The sequence below is a fragment of the Pistacia vera genome, unplaced genomic scaffold (genome assembly GCF_008641045.1).
Source record: "Pistacia vera cultivar Batoury unplaced genomic scaffold, PisVer_v2 Contig531, whole genome shotgun sequence".
In the NCBI taxonomy this organism is placed as follows: Eukaryota; Viridiplantae; Streptophyta; class Magnoliopsida; order Sapindales; family Anacardiaceae; genus Pistacia; species Pistacia vera.
The window spans coordinates 474,348-493,101 of NW_022196370.1; the positions used below are offsets into that span (position 1 = coordinate 474,348).

Sequence of the window (18,754 nt, forward strand, 5' to 3'; positions counted from 1 at the left end):
AAAAGAAGAAAAGAAATTGTTCTTTTCTGATCTTTCATCCGAGTCTGCACGGGAATATTTCTCAGACTTGTCAAGGTCTGGAACAAGAACAGCTCGATTCCCAATACTATGAGGCATTTCAAGTGCACCCGGTCAGCCCATAACTGGAAATTCAAGTAATAGAATAGAAGAATGGCTGTATTTTGTCCTAGCTTGCTTAGTGTACTTTCTCTTTGTGTACCTGATTTGCGTGTTTTTTTTTGGAATGAATGTTAATAGTTTCTATGTGTTTCAGTTTCAGTTTCCTCTCTAGATAACTATTCGAGAATCAATCTAGAATGAGTTTCTGATTCAAATTAATGCTAAGATAGATGAGCAGTGCTTAGATCCCTGTTTCTTCTTATTTCTGTGTATCTCGTCTTAATTCAGTGGCCAGATTTGGCACCTTCGGGAGATGAGCTTTACTGTTTCAAATCCGTTGTTGATGGTAAATCCAGGCATCATGTAACAAACATTTATATTATATTTAATTAGGGTAAATAAGGCCAGTACTTTATAAACTTCCGAAAGTTCAGGTGTGAAGATTTGAAAAAAACAAAAAAAAAAAAAAAAAATTTGGAACATCTGCACAATGGGGATAAGATGATATATAATTTAACGCAGATTTTTACAATTGCTGATAACTGAGGTTGCCATAGCAAGAATTAAAGCTGCTATGTCTTCAATAAACTCTCCATTTTCAAACTCAAAGCTCGCCAGCATACATTGGTTCCCGCAAATTCAAACCCATTTGAACCCACGAACCTTGCAACAGCAACTTTCAAATCATGCCCATAAAGCAACAAGAAGAACAACAAGAATCACACTCAAGCCATGGCTTTGTTTCCCTCTCAAACCACCCGAACCCTGAAATTTCATGCTTTATCAGAGGGTTTTTCCCAATCACTAAAGCGTCCACTGGCAAAGCCTTGCACGCGCTTTCATTCAGGGCATGGCCATCTTAGGTGTTTTATAACATACTTTGATTAATATGTACTCAAGTTGTTATATAGCTTTGCTCGTTACGTGTTTGATAAAATGAGCGAGAGAAATATGCCTCTTGAATAACTTATTTCAGGGCTTGTTAGATGGAGGTTTTAAAGATCGTTTAGTTTGTTTAGGGAATGTTAGAGTTTTTGGTGTTATGCCAGAGGGGTTTTTGTTGCTAGTTTGGTAACGGCTTGCGACAGGTCAGGGATTATGGTTAGTCAAGGAGTTCAAGTAATTGTTCAAGTGTCAAAGTTGGTTTATTGTGTGATGTTTTGTTGGTACTTCGCTTTTGCATTTTTATGGGCATATAGGTTTGTTGCTGATGCTAGGAGAGTCTTTGAGAAATGCCAAATAGGAATGTAGTTTCTTGGACTTCATTGATGGCTGCATATTGGAATGTGGGAATGTGATGGAAGTTATGAGTATATATAGGCACATGAATTGTGAAGTGTGTGAGATGCGATGAGAACACATTGTCCACTGTGATTACTTCTTGTGGATGATAGAAAATGATTTATGTGGTATCAGTTCTCGGAGATGTTATAAAGTTTGGATTAGAGAATACTCTTTATGTGCCAAACTCTCTTATCCATGTTTGGTAATTTTGGGAGTGTAAAGAGGCGGTAATATCTTTCAAAGCATGCATAAACGGGACATGGTATCATGGAATTCAATGATTTCTGTATACGTTCGTGGTGGCCTGTGTGAGAAAGCACTGCGATGTTTTTATTCGATGCGCTGTATTCATGGGGAAATAAATTCTACTACACTGTCAGTTTTGTTATCTGTCTGTGTTCTGGGATAATTTGAAGTGGGCAGGGGATTCATGGTCTAGTAGTTAAGTTGGGTCTGGATTCAAATGTTGTGTATGCAACACTCTGCTCTCTATGTATTCTGAGGCTGGAAGATCTAAAGATGCAGAGTTTGTATTTAGAAATGCCAGAGAGGATTTGTTCTCATGGAATTCATTGATTGCTTGCTATGTTCAGGATGGGAAGCGCTTCAAGCCTTGAAGTTTTCTCAATATGCTCCAGAAGCAAAAAATACACAACTGGTGACTTTCACAAGTGCATTGGCTGCCTGTTCAGATCCTGAGTTTGCTGTTCAAGGCAAGATTGTTCATGCTCTGGTAACTCGTATGGGCTACATGAATTTGATTGTTGGCAATGCATTGGTCAGCATGTTGCTAAGTCGGTTTGATGCTGAGGCAAATGGCATTCCAGATGATGCCTCACGCGACACTGTGAGTTGGAATGCACTTATTGGTGGTTATGCTGGAAATGAGAAACCAAATGCAGCAGTTGAAGCTTAAAATTATGAAAGAAGAGGGAGACCTATGAACTACATTAACATTACAAATGTTCTCGGTGCTTGTTTGACTCCTCAGATCTACTAAGCATGGGATGTCTATCCACGGACATATAGTTCTAATGGGAATGAATCAAATAATATGGGCAGATTCCCTTATCACAATGTATGCCATGCGGGATCTCAAATCAATTAACTACATCTTTGATGGATTACTAACAAGAATTCAGTCTCATGGAATGCCCTGTTTGCTGCAAATTCTCATCGGCCATGGGAGGGGATTTAAAACTTATCATGAAGAAGATGAGATACACTGGAGTAGAATTAGATCAGTTTCTCTGAAGGCCTTGCTGCTACTGCAAAATTGGCCAATTAGAGGAAGGTCAACAGCTTATAGTTGGGCAATTAAACTTGGATTTGACTCATATCCTTTCATTACAAATGCTGCAATGGATATTATGGCAAGTGTGGTGAAATGGATGATGTGTTAAGAATAGTTCCTGAACCAATAAATCGGTCTCGGTTATCATGGAACATATTGATATCAGCTTTTGCCAGACATGGTATTTCCAGAAAGTGAAAGAAAACTTTCATGAAATGCTGAAACATGTGAAACCCAACCATGTTACATTTGTCTCTCTCTCTCTGCATTTCGTATGAGGTCTAGCGGAGAAGGTCTTGAATACAAACTGCAATGACTAGAGAATTCGGTGTGCCAGCTGGATTAGAGCATTGTGTATGTGTCTTTGATCTTCTTGGACTATCGGAAGGCTTACAGAGGCTGAAACTTTCATCAAAAAATGCCAGTCCCACTGACCTTGTGTGAAGCTTGTTATCTTCATTTAAAATTCATGGCATCTGGAGCTTGCAAGGAAAGCTGCAGAACATCTATCCAAGTTGGACCCATCTGACTACTCGAATTACATTCTTTATTCAAATGTCTGTGCAACCACAGGAAGATGGAAGGATTTAGAGAATGTCAGGCGCAAATGGATCAAACAATATAAAAAAGAAGCCTGCTTGCAGATAGGTTAAGTGAAAGATGGAGTGAGTTCATTTGGGATGGGAGACCAATCACATACACAGAATGGGCAGATATATGCAAAGTTGAAGAACTAGAAAGATATTAAAGAAGCAGGGTATGTTCCTGATACAGCCGCATTGCAAGATATAGATGGAGAGCAAAAGGAGCAAAACCTTTGGAACCACAGTGAGAGACTTGCTCTTGCATTTCTGATGAGTACTCCTGAAGGTTCAACTGTTGAATTTTCAAGAACCTCAGGGTCTGTAGTGATTGCCATTCTGTTTTCAAGTATATTAGCAAAATCATTAGGAAAGCATCTACTGAAGACCCTATCAATTTCACCATTTAATGAAACTTGCCTGAATTTTTTGTCAGCATCAATTATGCCAATCTCAATGTTTTTGCCAGAAATTCGCCCTCAAACCTTAAAATATGTAGAGAAAATGAGAGCTATTTAACAATTAAAAGGAAAAGTCAATTCAGATTTCAAATATTCATTGCACAAACATGCGAAGCCACAAAATACAAGACCTTCCTCAAAGGCATAGCTTTTCAATAATATGTAATAAGAGTTGGGACCAAACTTCCAGCTACTCAGAAATCCAAGGTTTAAAAGAGAATTTATTTCCAAATTTTCTATACCAGAACCCTCCTCCTCCCTTCTCTTATAAATGATGTTTGTAATTGAAACTGAAAAAATTCATTGATTTTGGGCAAAAATAGTGCATTAGTTTAGTTGAAAGCCCAGTGGATGGTCAGTTTTGTATATTTTCTTTTTCCATTGAGCAGAAGGGGCATGTGTGTTGGGCTGATATTTCTTTAATTTAATCGGTGCTTTGTATCCTAATTTCTTGTTATTTATGGACCTATTATTATTTATTTATTTTTTTTTCAGAAACATGAAATCCAAGAGCTGACCAACGAGGATTCTTCTCTAAAAACAATGAGTTTGCTACCTGGTTAAAGAAGAAAAGAAATTGTTCTTTTCTGATCTTCATCCAATTCTGCACGCAAATATTTCTCAGACTTTGTCAAGGAATGGAACAGGAATAAGCTCGATTCCTTGAAGATAACATATATATTAAGTTAACGCAAGATTTTTACAAGTGATGATAACTGAGGTTGCCATAACAATAACTAAAGCTGGCTAGGTCTTATAGCAAACTCTCCGTTTCAAACTCAAAGCTCACCAGGACACATTGGTTCCCGCCAAATTCAAACCCACTTGAACCCACAACCATTTCCACAGCAACTTTCACACATGCCGAATAAAACAAAACAAGAAAACAACAACAATCACACCTCAAGCCATGGCTTTTTTTTCCTTCTCGAACCACCCGACCCCTGAAATTTCATGCTTTTATCAGAAGGGTTTTTCCCAAATCACTAGAGAGTCCACTGGCAAAGCCTTGCACGCGCTTTGCATCCACGGATGGCCAATCTTAGCGTGTTTTATAACAATACTTTGATTAATATGTACTCGGTTTGGTTATATAGACATTGCTCGTTACGTGTTTGATAAAATGAGCGAGAGAATGATGCCTCTTGGAATAACTTGATCAGGGCTTGTTAGATTGAGGTTTTTATCAAGTCTTTAGTTTGTTTAGGGAAATGTTAGCTTTGGTGTTAGGCCAAGTGGAGTTTTTGTTGCGAGTTTGTAACGCTTGTGACAGGTCAGGGATTATGGTTGTCAAGGAGTCAAGGCATTGTTTAGTGTCAAAGTTGTTTAGTGTTGATGTTTTTGTTGGTACTTCGCTTTTGCATTTTTATGGGGCATATAGGTTTGTTGCTGATGCTAGAGAGTTCTTTGAGGAAATGCCGAATAGGAATGTAGTTTCTTGGACTTCATTGATGGCTGCATATTTGGAATGTGGGAATGTGATGGAAGTTATGAGTATTATAGGCCCATAATGTAAGGTGTGAGTTGCAATGAGAACGCTGTCCACAGTGATTACTTCTTGTGGATTGAAAAAAGATTTGTTGGGTTATCAAGTTCTTGGAGATGTTAAAAGTTTGGATTAGAGATGCTCTTTCTGTGTCACACCTCTGATATCATTTTGGTAATTTTGGGAGTGTGAAAGAGGCTCGTAATATCTTTCAGAGCATGCTAAAAACGGACACGATATCATGGAATTCAATGATTTCTGTATATGTTCGTGGTGGCCTTTGTGAGAAAGCACTACGATGTTTTTATTCGATGCGTTATATTCATGCGGAATAAATTCTACTACACTGTCAAGTTTGTTATCTGTCTGTGGTTCTTGGCTAATTTGAAAGTGGGCAGGGGAATTCATGGTCTAGTAGTTAAGTTGGGTCTGGATTCAAATGTTTGTGTAGCAACACTCTGCTCTCTATGTATTCTGAGGCTGAGATGTAAAGATGCAGAGTTTTTATTTCGAGAAATGCCAGAGAGGGATTTGATCTCATGGAATTCATTGATTGCTTGCTATGTTCAGGATGGGAAGTGCTTACAAGCCTTGGAAGTTTTTCTCTAATATGCTCCAGAAGCAAAAAATACACAACTATGTGACTTTTACAGTGCATTGGCTGCCTGTTCAGATCCTGAGTTGCTTTTCAAGCAAGTTGTTCATGCTCTGGTAACTCGTATGGGCTACATGAGATTTTGATTGTTGGCAATGCATTGGTCAGCAGTATGCTAAGTCTGGTATGATGGTTGAGGCAAATTGGGTATCCAGATGATGCCTCAGCATGACCTGTGAGTTGAAGGCACTCATGGTGGTTATGCTGAAAATGAAGAACCAAATGCAGCAGTTGAAGCCTATAAATTAATGAAAGAAGAAGGGAACCCTATGAACTACATTACAATTGCAAATGTTCTTGGTGCTTGTTTGACTCCTCAGGATCTACTAAAGCATGGGATGTCTATCCACGACTATAGTTCTAATGGGACTTGAATCATAAATAGTTCAAAACTCCCTTATCACAATGTATGCCAAGTGCGTGATCTCAATTCAAGTAACTACATCTTTGATGGAATCTAACAAGAATTCAGTCTCATGGAATGCCTTGATTGCTGCAAACGCTCGTCATGCCATGGAGAGGAGATTTTAAAACTTATCATGAAGATAGACACACGGGATAGAATTAGATCAGTTCAGTTTTCTCTGAAGGCCTTGCTGCTACTGCAAAATTGGCCATATTAGAGAAGGTCACCAGCTTCATAGTTTGGCAATTAAACTTAGATTTGACTCAGATCCTTTCATTTAATGCTGCAATGGATATGTAGGGGCAAGTGTGGTGAAATGGATGATGTGTTAAGAATAGTTCCTGAACCAATAATCGGTCTCGGTTATCATGGAACATATTGATATCAGCTTTTGCCAGACATGGTATTTCCAGAAAGCGAAGAAACTTTCATGAAATGCTGAAACATGTGAAACCCGACCATGTTACATTTGTCTCTCTTCTCTCTGCATGTTAGTCATGGAGGTCTAGTCAGGAAGGTCTTGAAACTACTCTGCAATGACTAGAGAATTCGGTGTGCCAGCAGGAATAAGCATTGTGTATGTGTTGTTGATCTTCTTGGACCGAGGAAGGCTTACAGAGGCTGAAACTTTCTTATAAATGCCAGTCCCACTAATGACCTTGTGTGGCGAAGCTTGTTACTTCAGGTAAAATTCATGGCAATCTGGAGCTTGCAAGGAAAGCTGCAGAACATCTATTTGAGTTGGACCCATCTGACGATCGAATTACGTTCTTTATTCAATGTCTGCGCAACCACAGGAAGATGGGAGGATGTAGCTAATGTCAGGAGGCAAATGGGATCAAACATTAATAAAAAAGAAGCCTGCTTGCAGTTGGGTTAAGTTGAAAGATAGAGTGAGTTCATTTGGGATGGGAGACCAATCACATACACAGAATGGGCAGATATATGCAAAGTTGGAAGAACTTAGAAAGATTATTAAAGAAGCAGGGTATATTCCTGATACAAGCCAGGCATTGCAAGATATAGATGAAGAGCAAAAGGAGCAAAACCTTTGGAACCACAGTGAGAGACTTGCCCTTGCATTTGGCTTGATGAATACTCCTGAAGGTTCAACCGTTAGAATTTTCAAGAACCTCAGGGTCTGTAGTGATTGCCATTCTGTTTTCAAGTATACTAGCAAAATCATTAGAAGAAGAATCATACTGAGAGACCCTTATCGATTTCACCATTTTAGCGGTGGTGAGTGTTCTTGTTCTGATTATTGGTGATGTGGCTATATATATACGTTGTCGAGCTCTCAATCATATCCAAATTCATTTTTATAAGCAAGAGAACTCAAATGTGTTGACTCTAAGAACCACCAGTCAACCACATTATCATAAGAAATCAAAGTCAGAAGCATGTTTCGACATTTATAAGTACTTGAGAGGTTCAAACCATGGTTTAGCTAGGACAAAGAAGTTAAAAGTGTTGGGTGCAAAAGGAAAAAAAAACACATATCAAATGCTTTTAGCCAACACATTCACTCTGATTACAAAAAGTTCCATAACTGCTCAGTCACACTGGATTTTATAGTTTGTGCTTCCTCAGCACTTTGCTTTAACGAATTCAATCTCTCACAACAGCTAAATCTTGAAAGATCATAGAACAGTGCTCATGCTATCTTCAATAAAATGAAATGCAATTTACTCCACTTCGGCCAAGTAATCATCAATTTCAGCTGGAGTAAGTACTCTGCAAAAAGATAAGCACAATAAGAAAACTTAGGTGAGACTGAAGACATGCTTCGTTCAAACCAGAAAAATAAACTGAAAGCATGGAATGGGCTGGAAAACATAAATAAAATGAAGTTTAAAAAAAATAAAGTAAAAAAATATACCACTATACAAACAATCACTTGTCATACAGGGAGATAAAAAAAATGAAACTTGCCTGAATTTTTTGTCAGCACCAATTATGCCGATCTCAATGTTTTTGCTAGAAATTTGCCCTTCAAACCTGTAAGATATGTAGGAAAATGAGAGCTATTTTAACAATTAAGAAGGAAAAGCCAATCCACATTCTCAAAATATTGCATTGCACAAACATGCAAACCACCAAATAAGAAGACCTTCCTCAAAGGCACATCTTTTTAAATAATATGTAATAAGAGTTATGGACCAAGCTTCCAGCTACTCAGAAACATCAATGAAGAGACGATTAACCACTTAAATTTCCAACTAGTAGTATCTAAGCTAAATCCTCTATCACAATGATTAAGCATATGTTGAGTTGAATATTGACATAAGGACATTAATGAAAAAAAATCATATGGTTGCAATGATCCTGTGAGATTTCCATTCATGAAAGTAGACTATTATAGCTATTGCTAAGAAGTTTTTCCATTTAATGCAAAGACCCAAGAGTTAGATTCTTACCCTTCCTTCAGGGTCAAAATTGCTGTGTGCACAGCATCATCGAGCTCCATATCCTCTGTATACCTATAAGCACATACCAGAAACAATTAAGAGCAATGTCAAGTATCCACTTAGAACTATTTCACTTCTAAGAACTATTACAATTTTGGTAGTTATGTTCCATTTTCGATGGAAAATGCAATTGGATGTACAATGAGGTATAAGCAATCAAGTTTGCTAACATAAATCATGGGGAAAATAAAATTTAGTGTACCACTAAGGGTGGCTCCATGATTCTTATGGGCCAGCCATTCAAGCAATGCATAAACAGCAACAGATATGCATACAGGTCATCAGAATGGTACAGGATTTAACTTCCAAATAGAAATATACACACAGAAAAAGATAGCACGCCTCACAATCACAAAAAATTAAGGTAATAATTCATTATTTGAACAACCACATTTCACTTTACAAATGGGTCAAATGAAATATCTACTAGAGAAGGATCCAGCCAACAGTATTGAGAATTACACTCACCTCTTCTCAAGAAATGTCTTTGCATTAGAAACATTTTTCCCCATTGCTGAAGCTTTCCAAGAGAAGTATGAACCTGATGGGTCCACCTAGACCAAAATGCACATATTTAAAATTTGAAAGATCCCATACACTATTACACACCCAAAACACAAAAAGATTCATGCATCAGTGATTCCTTAGGTGAAAAAAGATGGTGGATTGTGAAACTAGAAAGAGAAATCCTTTGAAGTGTGCATGTCTTAAATGTCACGGAGGGGCTTCCATGGACAACAAATATGTGCTTTCGATCAGGAAAACTAAGGACCCCTTTGGTTCACTATTTTTACCCTATCCTATTCCACTATCCTATCCTAAAAACCCAAAAATGCATTTGTTTCAATATTCTCAAAATCCAATTCTACTTTATTCAACTCAANAAACCTGTAAGATATGTAGGAAAATGAGAGCTATTTTAACAATTAAGAAGGAAAAGCCAATCCACATTCTCAAAATATTGCATTGCACAAACATGCAAACCACCAAATAAGAAGACCTTCCTCAAAGGCACATCTTTTTAAATAATATGTAATAAGAGTTATGGACCAAGCTTCCAGCTACTCAGAAACATCAATGAAGAGACGATTAACCACTTAAATTTCCAACTAGTAGTATCTAAGCTAAATCCTCTATCACAATGATTAAGCATATGTTGAGTTGAATATTGACATAAGGACATTAATGAAAAAAAATCATATGGTTGCAATGATCCTGTGAGATTTCCATTCATGAAAGTAGACTATTATAGCTATTGCTAAGAAGTTTTTCCATTTAATGCAAAGACCCAAGAGTTAGATTCTTACCCTTCCTTCAGGGTCAAAATTGCTGTGTGCACAGCATCATCGAGCTCCATATCCTCTGTATACCTATAAGCACATACCAGAAACAATTAAGAGCAATGTCAAGTATCCACTTAGAACTATTTCACTTCTAAGAACTATTACAATTTTGGTAGTTATGTTCCATTTTCGATGGAAAATGCAATTGGATGTACAATGAGGTATAAGCAATCAAGTTTGCTAACATAAATCATGGGGAAAATAAAATTTAGTGTACCACTAAGGGTGGCTCCATGATTCTTATGGGCCAGCCATTCAAGCAATGCATAAACAGCAACAGATATGCATACAGGTCATCAGAATGGTACAGGATTTAACTTCCAAATAGAAATATACACACAGAAAAAGATAGCACGCCTCACAATCACAAAAAATTAAGGTAATAATTCATTATTTGAACAACCACATTTCACTTTACAAATGGGTCAAATGAAATATCTACTAGAGAAGGATCCAGCCAACAGTATTGAGAATTACACTCACCTCTTCTCAAGAAATGTCTTTGCATTAGAAACATTTTTCCCCATTGCTGAAGCTTTCCAAGAGAAGTATGAACCTGATGGGTCCACCTAGACCAAAATGCACATATTTAAAATTTGAAAGATCCCATACACTATTACACACCCAAAACACAAAAAGATTCATGCATCAGTGATTCCTTAGGTGAAAAAAGATGGTGGATTGTGAAACTAGAAAGAGAAATCCTTTGAAGTGTGTATGTCTTAAATGTCACGGAGGGGCTTCCATGGACAACAAATATGTGCTTACGATCAGGAAAACTAAGGACCCCTTTGGTTCACTATTTTTACCCTATCCTATTCCACTATCCTATCCTAAAAACCCAAAAATGCATTTGTTTCAATATTCTCAAAATCCAATTCTACTTTATTCAACTCAAAACATTAATAATTACCTTTCTCATAAAGATAACCTAACTCAACTCAGACTTTACTTTTTCCAAAATACTATTCTAAAAAGCATCAAAATAGTGAACCAAACGGAGCCTAAACTACCTGATATAATTGTGGACCTTTGTCATCAAACCCTGCAACCAACAGTGAAACTCCGAAGGGCCGAACACCACTGGTAGGAGGAAACAAATATATCAGTATTGAGAAACAAAAAATGTCATTTGTGGTCAAAGCTTTAGAGATTTAATACACAAAGGCATCTGCCAATGTGTATCACTGCTAATTTACAAAATTCAGTTTCAGATAAAAATTCCCATAAACTATATGCTGAAAGAACCAGATCATCTTGTTTTTCTCTATCTTTGAGAAATGAATTCCAGCTTATAAAGAAGCATCAGCAACAGGTTTACAACATGTCTAGGTCTCTCATTCTTTGAAATACAATGATCAGCTGAAGTAAACAATATCATGTAATAAAGAGCTTATTGTTACCCTGACTGAGTGAACTCCTGCATAACAGCAGCGGTCTCCCTAACAAGCTGTGTAACAGGGATTGGCTCCTGTGAATTAGAACAAATTTAAGTTAAGAGTGATCGCAGAATAGAGCTACAGTCAGTAATGAGTCGATTCTATGAAGAGATTGAAGAGAGATCTTACTACATTAACAAAGTTATCAGAGAAAAAAAATATTAACTACAAAAGATAGAAGATGTATGTGTATCCAAACTTAAAAAGAGTAAGGACAAAAAGGATCCCAAACTTAAAAAGAGTAAGGACAAAAAGGATCAATGGAAGATTTGCTCAAGCAATGGCGGTAAGAAAAACAAAGTAGAGTGTTACTTTATATAGGCGGTGATATTGCTCTGCCTGCTTCCTACTTTTTCGAACTAGAACTCGAAAATCTGGACCCATGCCACTGCATAAGTAATAAAAGATAAAATTAATAAGATAAATTGCATAAAGAGGAAAATAGAAAAAAGAACAGCCTATTCAATGACACAGAAATAACAATAACAACAGGTCAATTTGTTTTCTGAAAACTGAAGACTTCAAGTCGTTTGAGGTATATGAAGTCTAGTTTTCTTCACTAAAATTGGATTAGCAAACCTTTCTGCTCCATTTGAGTATGGAGAGCAATAAAAAAGCAAAATCTTAAACAGTAAAATCTGGAATCTATGGTTTAAACCAAGTTTGGAACTTCTCCTCACAGTACACATTGCAAATTAATCCCACTGAGGAATACACTCACTCTCTGTAACCATCAAAACAAAAAAAATAACATTCACCCACTCCTCCCTCTAATGCCAGAGCCTATTACAAAAGGTGATCAACCCAAAAACCAAAGACTAAGATGTGAGAGGCTTTTCCCAGCCAAATGAAGATTACCGAATCATACACCCCATAGCAAACAAAAAGAATCAGGACCTTCTGTGATAAATTCAAGAATGATGGAAATAACTTATGGAAGGAATCAATTGAGTAATAGACCATCACGTAACAAATATATTTTGCAATGAATGCTGAGAGTAAAATGAAAAACACAACAGAAACTATAGTTCTATAAGCAAACAGCACTCTTAATAGAAAAGAAAACACACAATACTATTGTTAATATAAGAACTTATTAAACATCTGAACATGCTGAAGAAAAAACACCTGTAAACGACTCCAATGTTTGGAGTTAGCGTCTGAATCTTTTGAACCTGCAATCAAACAAATACATAAATCAAAATATGAACTATAAACCAAAAAACTCTCTTGTCTACCATTTCAGCATTGGAAGTATATAAGCAACATTACGGTGTCAGCACCATAAATATGTGGAACATTATATGTTACTCATAATCACAATATCATTCCTCCGCAGCCCTTTAGCATAATAATTTTATGATAAAATAAAATACTCACTGAGGTTTCATCAACCAAAATAGATGGTAGTTTCTTCTCAGTCGCGATGACAACTCCATTAGCAGCTGCAACCACAAACCCATCAGCCAAAAACATTCAAACAATAGAAATTTCCCAAAATCACCAATTACCAATAACTAACAATTGAATCTCTTTGTGAGCACAATTTTTTTTTTTTTTTACCTTTAATTCCTAAAGACGTTTGGCCGGATCCAACAGCCGTTAGCGCATGCTCAATCTGAACAAGCTTCCCAGAAGGACTGCAAGATCACAACAAAAACACAAACCACTGTAAATTAAATAACTTTATATTAAAATTTTAAACTTTAAGCAAATGTAAGTCAGTCCAGACCTGAAAGTTGTTAGAGAAAAAGAATACTGACTGTCACCCATATTTCAAATCAAAAGAACCTGTAAAAAAAAATGTAATAAAAATTATACGCGATTCTGTGTTTCAGTATAAGTAAATGAAGTCAATAAGAAACTGAAAGGGCAGCGCTTTGAGCAGGGATCGCTCTTCACCTTTGAGATCAAAATCTGGGTTTTACGAGAGAGAGAGAGAGAGAGAGTCAGAGAGTGAGTTTGCTTTGTTCTTCTGCTTTTAGTCTTTCAAGTTTCAAGTTTCTTGAACAAGGGGATAGACTAAGGTTCTTAGTAAATAGACAAATTCTTGGGGTTGATAAAAATTAGCCAGTTTTGATAATTCTTCTAAAAATGTCTTAAAATAGCGTGTAAGGACAAAAATACCCCTACTTATTTTTATATACCATTGAAAGACGAAACGATGGCGTTATTGCTCAACACCATAAAGCTTCTCCTTTCACTAAAGCCCTAATCATAAACCTCAACTCAGACGGCAGACTCCGGAGCACGCGGCAAAACGAAACCCCATTCAATTAACGCGATTCTAATACACGCGCCACCGCAGCAGCGGCAGCAGTACAGTAGAAGTGTATCTGTTATCTTAATTGATTAATAATGGCGGAAGAGATTGAGGAAGTAAAGAGCTTTAAAGAATTAGGATTGCGCGATGAACTGGTGGAAGCGTGCGATAATTTAGGGTGGAAAAGCCCTTCTAAGATTCAAGCTGAAGCTATACCTCATGCTCTTGAAGGTTCTCTTCGCTTCACTCTATCTCGATATTCTCCCTTTGAGCCAAGTTAATAATTTTTATTTTGCCAAGTTAGTAATTTATTTTAATTGCAGGTAAAGATTTGATTGGGCTTGCGCAAACCGGTTCTGGTAAAACTGGAGCGTTTGCGCTTCCCATATTACAAGCACTTCTAGATATTGCCGAGACCCAGCGCACAGTTCCTGCTTTTTTCGCTTGTGTGCTCTCTCCAACGAGGTTAGAACCCTGTTCATTAATTTGAATGAGAGAAAAATGAAACTTTGTATCTCGTTTAATTTACTAGTGAGCGTAGGTTAAGTAATCTACTTTTTATCATTTGCAGGGAACTTGCAATTCAGATAGCTGAGCAGTTTGAAGCTTTAGGATCTGGAATTAGCCTTAGATGTGCAGTGGTAAGGTTTCTGATTGCATTCGTTCGTTTTCTGGGTGTTGCATACATTGGTAGGCTTAATGCATTGGTTTCTAAATACTGATCACCACTACTATATTGTGTATAAAAATTTAATCTTGTACCCAATAGATCTTGGTTTGAAACATTCAGTGTTTGTGTTGATGTGAATAGTTATCTGTGTATTATGTTATCTTTAATTGGGAAATTACATTTTAATTTTGGCAATCTTCTCCAAACGTCTGCTTTAAGTATTTTGTGAGTTTATACTGTGAATTGCAGTGCTATATTGATAGAGTTATTTAAAGTAGTAGCATTGAACTTGTTTCATGACTTACATTTGATGCTGCGTGGTTTTCAGGATATGAAGTTTCTTGTTCGCCATGCATTTTTTTTTTTTTTTTTTTTTTTTTTTTTTTTTTTTTTTTTTTTTTTTTTTTTTTACCGATTGATTTTGTTATCGACGCACCTTTCATTAATTTTTTGCAGCTTGTTGGAGGGGTGGACATGATGCAACAGACCCTTGCCCTCGGAAAGCGGCCACATATTGTTGTGCGTGTTCCTTTCACTCATATGATTACAGTTTTCTTAATAATTTCTTAGATTTTCATAAATGTTGCTCTAGGGCATTAATGTAGGTGATTAGATTTTGTTTGAATCTTTTGCTTATGCTCTTATATTTTAGATGTTGGTATCAAAATCAGTTATGTATGTAAATCTAAATGCATTGTTTGGTAGGCGTTACATAATTCAGTAAAGTGTGAAAAAGTTGATGGATCTTTATCTTTAGTTCATTGATTTAATAGTTTATTCCATTTTTCTTTTTGGTAGGTTGCTACACCTGGACGCCTTATGGATCATCTAACAAACACCAAAGGTTTTTCGCTGGCCACATTGAAATATTTGGTATGATTTTCTTAAGTGTGTATGTATATATTAATCGTATTGCTTATCAAGGAATTAGTTTTTAGAACTGGGAACAATTCCCTTGGGGCTTTAAACTTTTCCATAAATAGTAAGGCAAAGTGATTAGATCTGTGGGGCACTGAAATGTCAAAGTAACTTATCTCACACTGGATGGCTTTTTTTTTTTTTTTTTTTTTTTTCTTTTTTTTTTTTTTTTTGGATTTTCTCAGTTGTATTTGTGATTTCATGCTTTACTGATTGTAAATAGTTTTGGACTTACATTTTAAAGTGGAAATTACCAAGGTGAGGTTGTGTTAGAATAAGTGAGACGATAGATACTCCTATTTTTATTAGAACAAAAAGAGAAGAAGACTGACAATGCATATGGTGTACAAATAATATTGGCTATATCTGTGTGCTGTGGATGCATAAAAAATGTCAGACGCATATTTTTAATGAGCATGCACGACTTTATGTTATTTTGACCTGACTAATCGTCTATTTGGCCACAGTCCGTTTGCTTTCAATATGACCACATATCTTATGAATGATGTGTTTTGTGTGCATGTTGAGCAGGTCCTAGATGAGGCAGACAGGCTGCTAAATGAAGAATTTGAAAAATCACTTGATGAAATTTTGAATGTTATTCCTCACTCACGGAGAACATATTTATTTTCTGCCACGATGACCAAGAAGGTATATATACTTTAAGTGCTCATTTCTACTTTGATTGGTGGTGATTTGTGATTGATTGAATTATGACTTGGATTTTTTATGGACTGACTTTGGAACCTAATATTGCGCCAAGATTTGGGGTAAAAAAAGGTTCAAAGATGGAGAGTTAGAAAGAAAGATTGAGGAAAATGAAAGTAAGGGATCAATGTTTAAACCAATATTCCATTTGTCAAAGCCCAAGAAGATACTGGGTTACATACATATCTATATCTTTTCTTTGCTTAATGAGATTTATGTTCCTAAACCAAAACGATCCAATTGGCAACTCTAATTACAAAACTTTAATCAACTGAAAACCAAGATCATTTTTAGCTCGTGTTCAAAGTTGCAGTTGATGCTATAACACTCATGTTTTATTAATTTGTTCTGTTGATGTTGCAGGTGAGAAAGCTCCAGAGAGCTTGTTTGAAGAATCCTGTAAAGGTAATAATTACATTACGCTGGCACATCATATCATATAATATTTTTTACCTGAAATAGTTTATTCATGCTTGATAATTCTTTTTCTTGATATTTAACAGCTGTCTCTTCTTATTTATTCAGATTGAAGCAGCATCTAAATATTCCACTGTTGACACACTGAAGCAGCAGTACCGCTTTATTCCTGCTAAGTACAAGGTTTGTCCTCTCCTTTGCATTATGCTTGATAAAAAATATGTTAAATTCAGAGTGAGGCGAAAATTGAGTACAGACCATTACAGATGCTAATAACTGCAAATGTTAACTCATTGAAGTTTGTTTTGCCTCTCAAGGTTTTTAATATGAAATCTAACTCAAACTGCACTTAATGAAATAGTATTTCAATCTTTCTAACCCCAATGAATGGAATATATATGCTAATCTTCATTTTGGAAATCCTCTTTGAATACATTTCACTATTGAAAAGATTTGAGATTTTTTTGACAGAAGTTGCAACGTTATCTCAATTCTGATATTTTAAGCCATGACCTTGGAGAAAACTCTTAAGGACTACTGTTTTTGAGGTTCAAATTTATGAAGGGGTGACCTTTTTTTCTATAATGGTTTGCATGTGAGCTATGGAAACCATAAAAGCTTTGAACTTTACTTGTCACTTACCATTGCAGTTGTGTAAGAAAATAGAGTTCATGATATTTTTTAACATATTCAAATATGTATGTTAAGAATTCTTATGGAAAGTTGGCAAATATATTTTCATTAATCAGAAGACAGGATCTGCTCTTATTCATCATATGCTTTTCTATGTTGCTGATTTTGATGTCTACCTTGCATTTACTTCCATTTACCTGTACTTGCAGGAATGCTATCTTGTATATATCCTGACTGAGATGCCAGGATCTTCAACGATGGTTTTTACTCGAACATGTGATGCAACTCGCTTTTTAGCTTTGATGCTTAGAAATCTTGGTCAAAGAGCCATCCCAATTAGTGGTCAGATGAGCCAGGTATATTAATCTAAGTGACTTATGTTTGAATCAGCTTTTGTTGCCTTTATTTATTTTATAGTCACTTGCTTTTTATAAATACTTTTCTTAGTTTGTCAATTGAATAAATGTGACAGTCAAAGAGACTTGGTGCCTTGAATAAGTTTAAGGCTGGAGAGTGCAATATTCTTCTTTGTACTGATGTGGCAAGTAGAGGGCTTGATATTCCATCTGTCGACATGGTTATCAATTATGATATACCAACAAACTCTAAGGTCAGGTCTCCTATCTGCACTGATGTGACAAGTAGAGGGTTTCTATATATATTGGTCTGATGATTTTTGTTTTGAATGTTTTATATGGTAATTTTTTGCTTCATTTTTCATAGCCTTGTTTGCTGATATCAATTTTGTTTCAGGATTACATCCATAGAGTGGGAAGAACTGCTCGTGCAGGACGATCTGGTGTTGCAATCTCACTAGTGAATCAGTACGAATTGGAATGGTATATGCAGATAGAGAAGCTTATTGGTAGGTTCTACATTCTTTCCTTTGCTTAGAGGCATTAATAGTGAGAGTTTCCAACAGACTAAGATTTTACCTTGTTTCAGGCAAAAAGTTGCCTGAGTTTCCTGCTGAAGAAGAGGAAGTCCTGCTATTGTTGGAGCGTGTCATGGAAGCCAAAAGATTAACCATCATGGTATTAAATTGTTCTCGTTTGCCTTTTTTTTCAAAATGGGCATTGTTAATTGTTCGCCAAATAAAAATGGGCTGTCATTAAATTGTCCAATTTTTGTTTTCTTATATCTGTATCGGTATGATGGTTGATGTGGTTATTCATTTTTAATCAATCTTCTGTAGAAAATCAAAGAATCTGGAGGCAAGAAGAGAGGAAGGGGTGGAGGAGATGATGACGACGATGTTGAAAGAACTCTAGGAATCAACAAGAAACTGTCTAGGAATAAGAGGAGATAAGAATTAGTGTCCCTTTGCATGTGTATCTCTATCTCATGAGAATGTGATTCAAATTTTGTATACAACAGANTTCGGCGAGGTAGCCTCTTATGCCTATGTCCACTGTTTTTGTATTTGCTATGAGAGATTATAATAAGAGTTCGATGGAAAATTTCTAACCCCTTTTTCATCATTTGAGGGGGTTTATATACAAGGTTTGTATAAAAGAAAGAGCGAAAATGAAGGGATTACAATTGATTTGAACTGCAACTCTGATATTCTCGTGATTTGGTGTTATGATTGCGCAGAGATTGCTATTA

General features: G+C 36.2%; 2 protein-coding genes and 2 pseudogenes across 2 annotated transcripts; 3 read left to right on the plus strand and 1 right to left on the minus strand.

Annotated features, from left to right (window-relative positions):
- The first annotated feature begins 852 nt into the window (after positions 1-852).
- On the plus strand, positions 853-3,689 carry LOC116107309 (annotated as a pseudogene).
- Positions 3,690-4,772: 1,083 nt separating this feature from the next.
- LOC116107310 lies at positions 4,773-7,681 on the plus strand (annotated as a pseudogene).
- LOC116107292 (proteasome subunit alpha type-2-A) lies at positions 7,670-13,591 on the minus strand. Its single transcript, XM_031393580.1, has 12 exons — positions 13,440-13,591; positions 13,270-13,328; positions 13,101-13,177; positions 12,918-12,982; positions 12,666-12,712; positions 11,850-11,925; positions 11,502-11,569; positions 11,112-11,181; positions 10,582-10,667; positions 10,063-10,125; positions 8,220-8,285; positions 7,670-8,021 (listed from the first exon to the last, which is right to left on the minus strand). Exons 2-12 carry the CDS (start codon positions 13,308-13,310, stop codon positions 7,973-7,975), a joined length of 708 nt encoding a protein of 235 aa, XP_031249440.1. The 5' UTR covers positions 13,311-13,328; positions 13,440-13,591; the 3' UTR covers positions 7,670-7,972.
- Positions 13,592-13,724: 133 nt separating this feature from the next.
- Positions 13,725-18,515, plus strand: LOC116107334 (DEAD-box ATP-dependent RNA helicase 10). Its single transcript, XM_031393610.1, has 13 exons — positions 13,725-14,031; positions 14,124-14,265; positions 14,372-14,441; positions 14,927-14,989; positions 15,269-15,343; positions 15,920-16,039; positions 16,460-16,501; positions 16,622-16,696; positions 17,356-17,502; positions 17,619-17,756; positions 17,900-18,011; positions 18,092-18,180; positions 18,342-18,515. The coding sequence occupies exons 1-13, from the start codon at positions 13,896-13,898 to the stop codon at positions 18,453-18,455; spliced, it is 1,323 nt and encodes a 440-aa protein (XP_031249470.1). The 5' UTR covers positions 13,725-13,895; the 3' UTR covers positions 18,456-18,515.
- Positions 18,516-18,754: the final 239 nt, after the last annotated feature.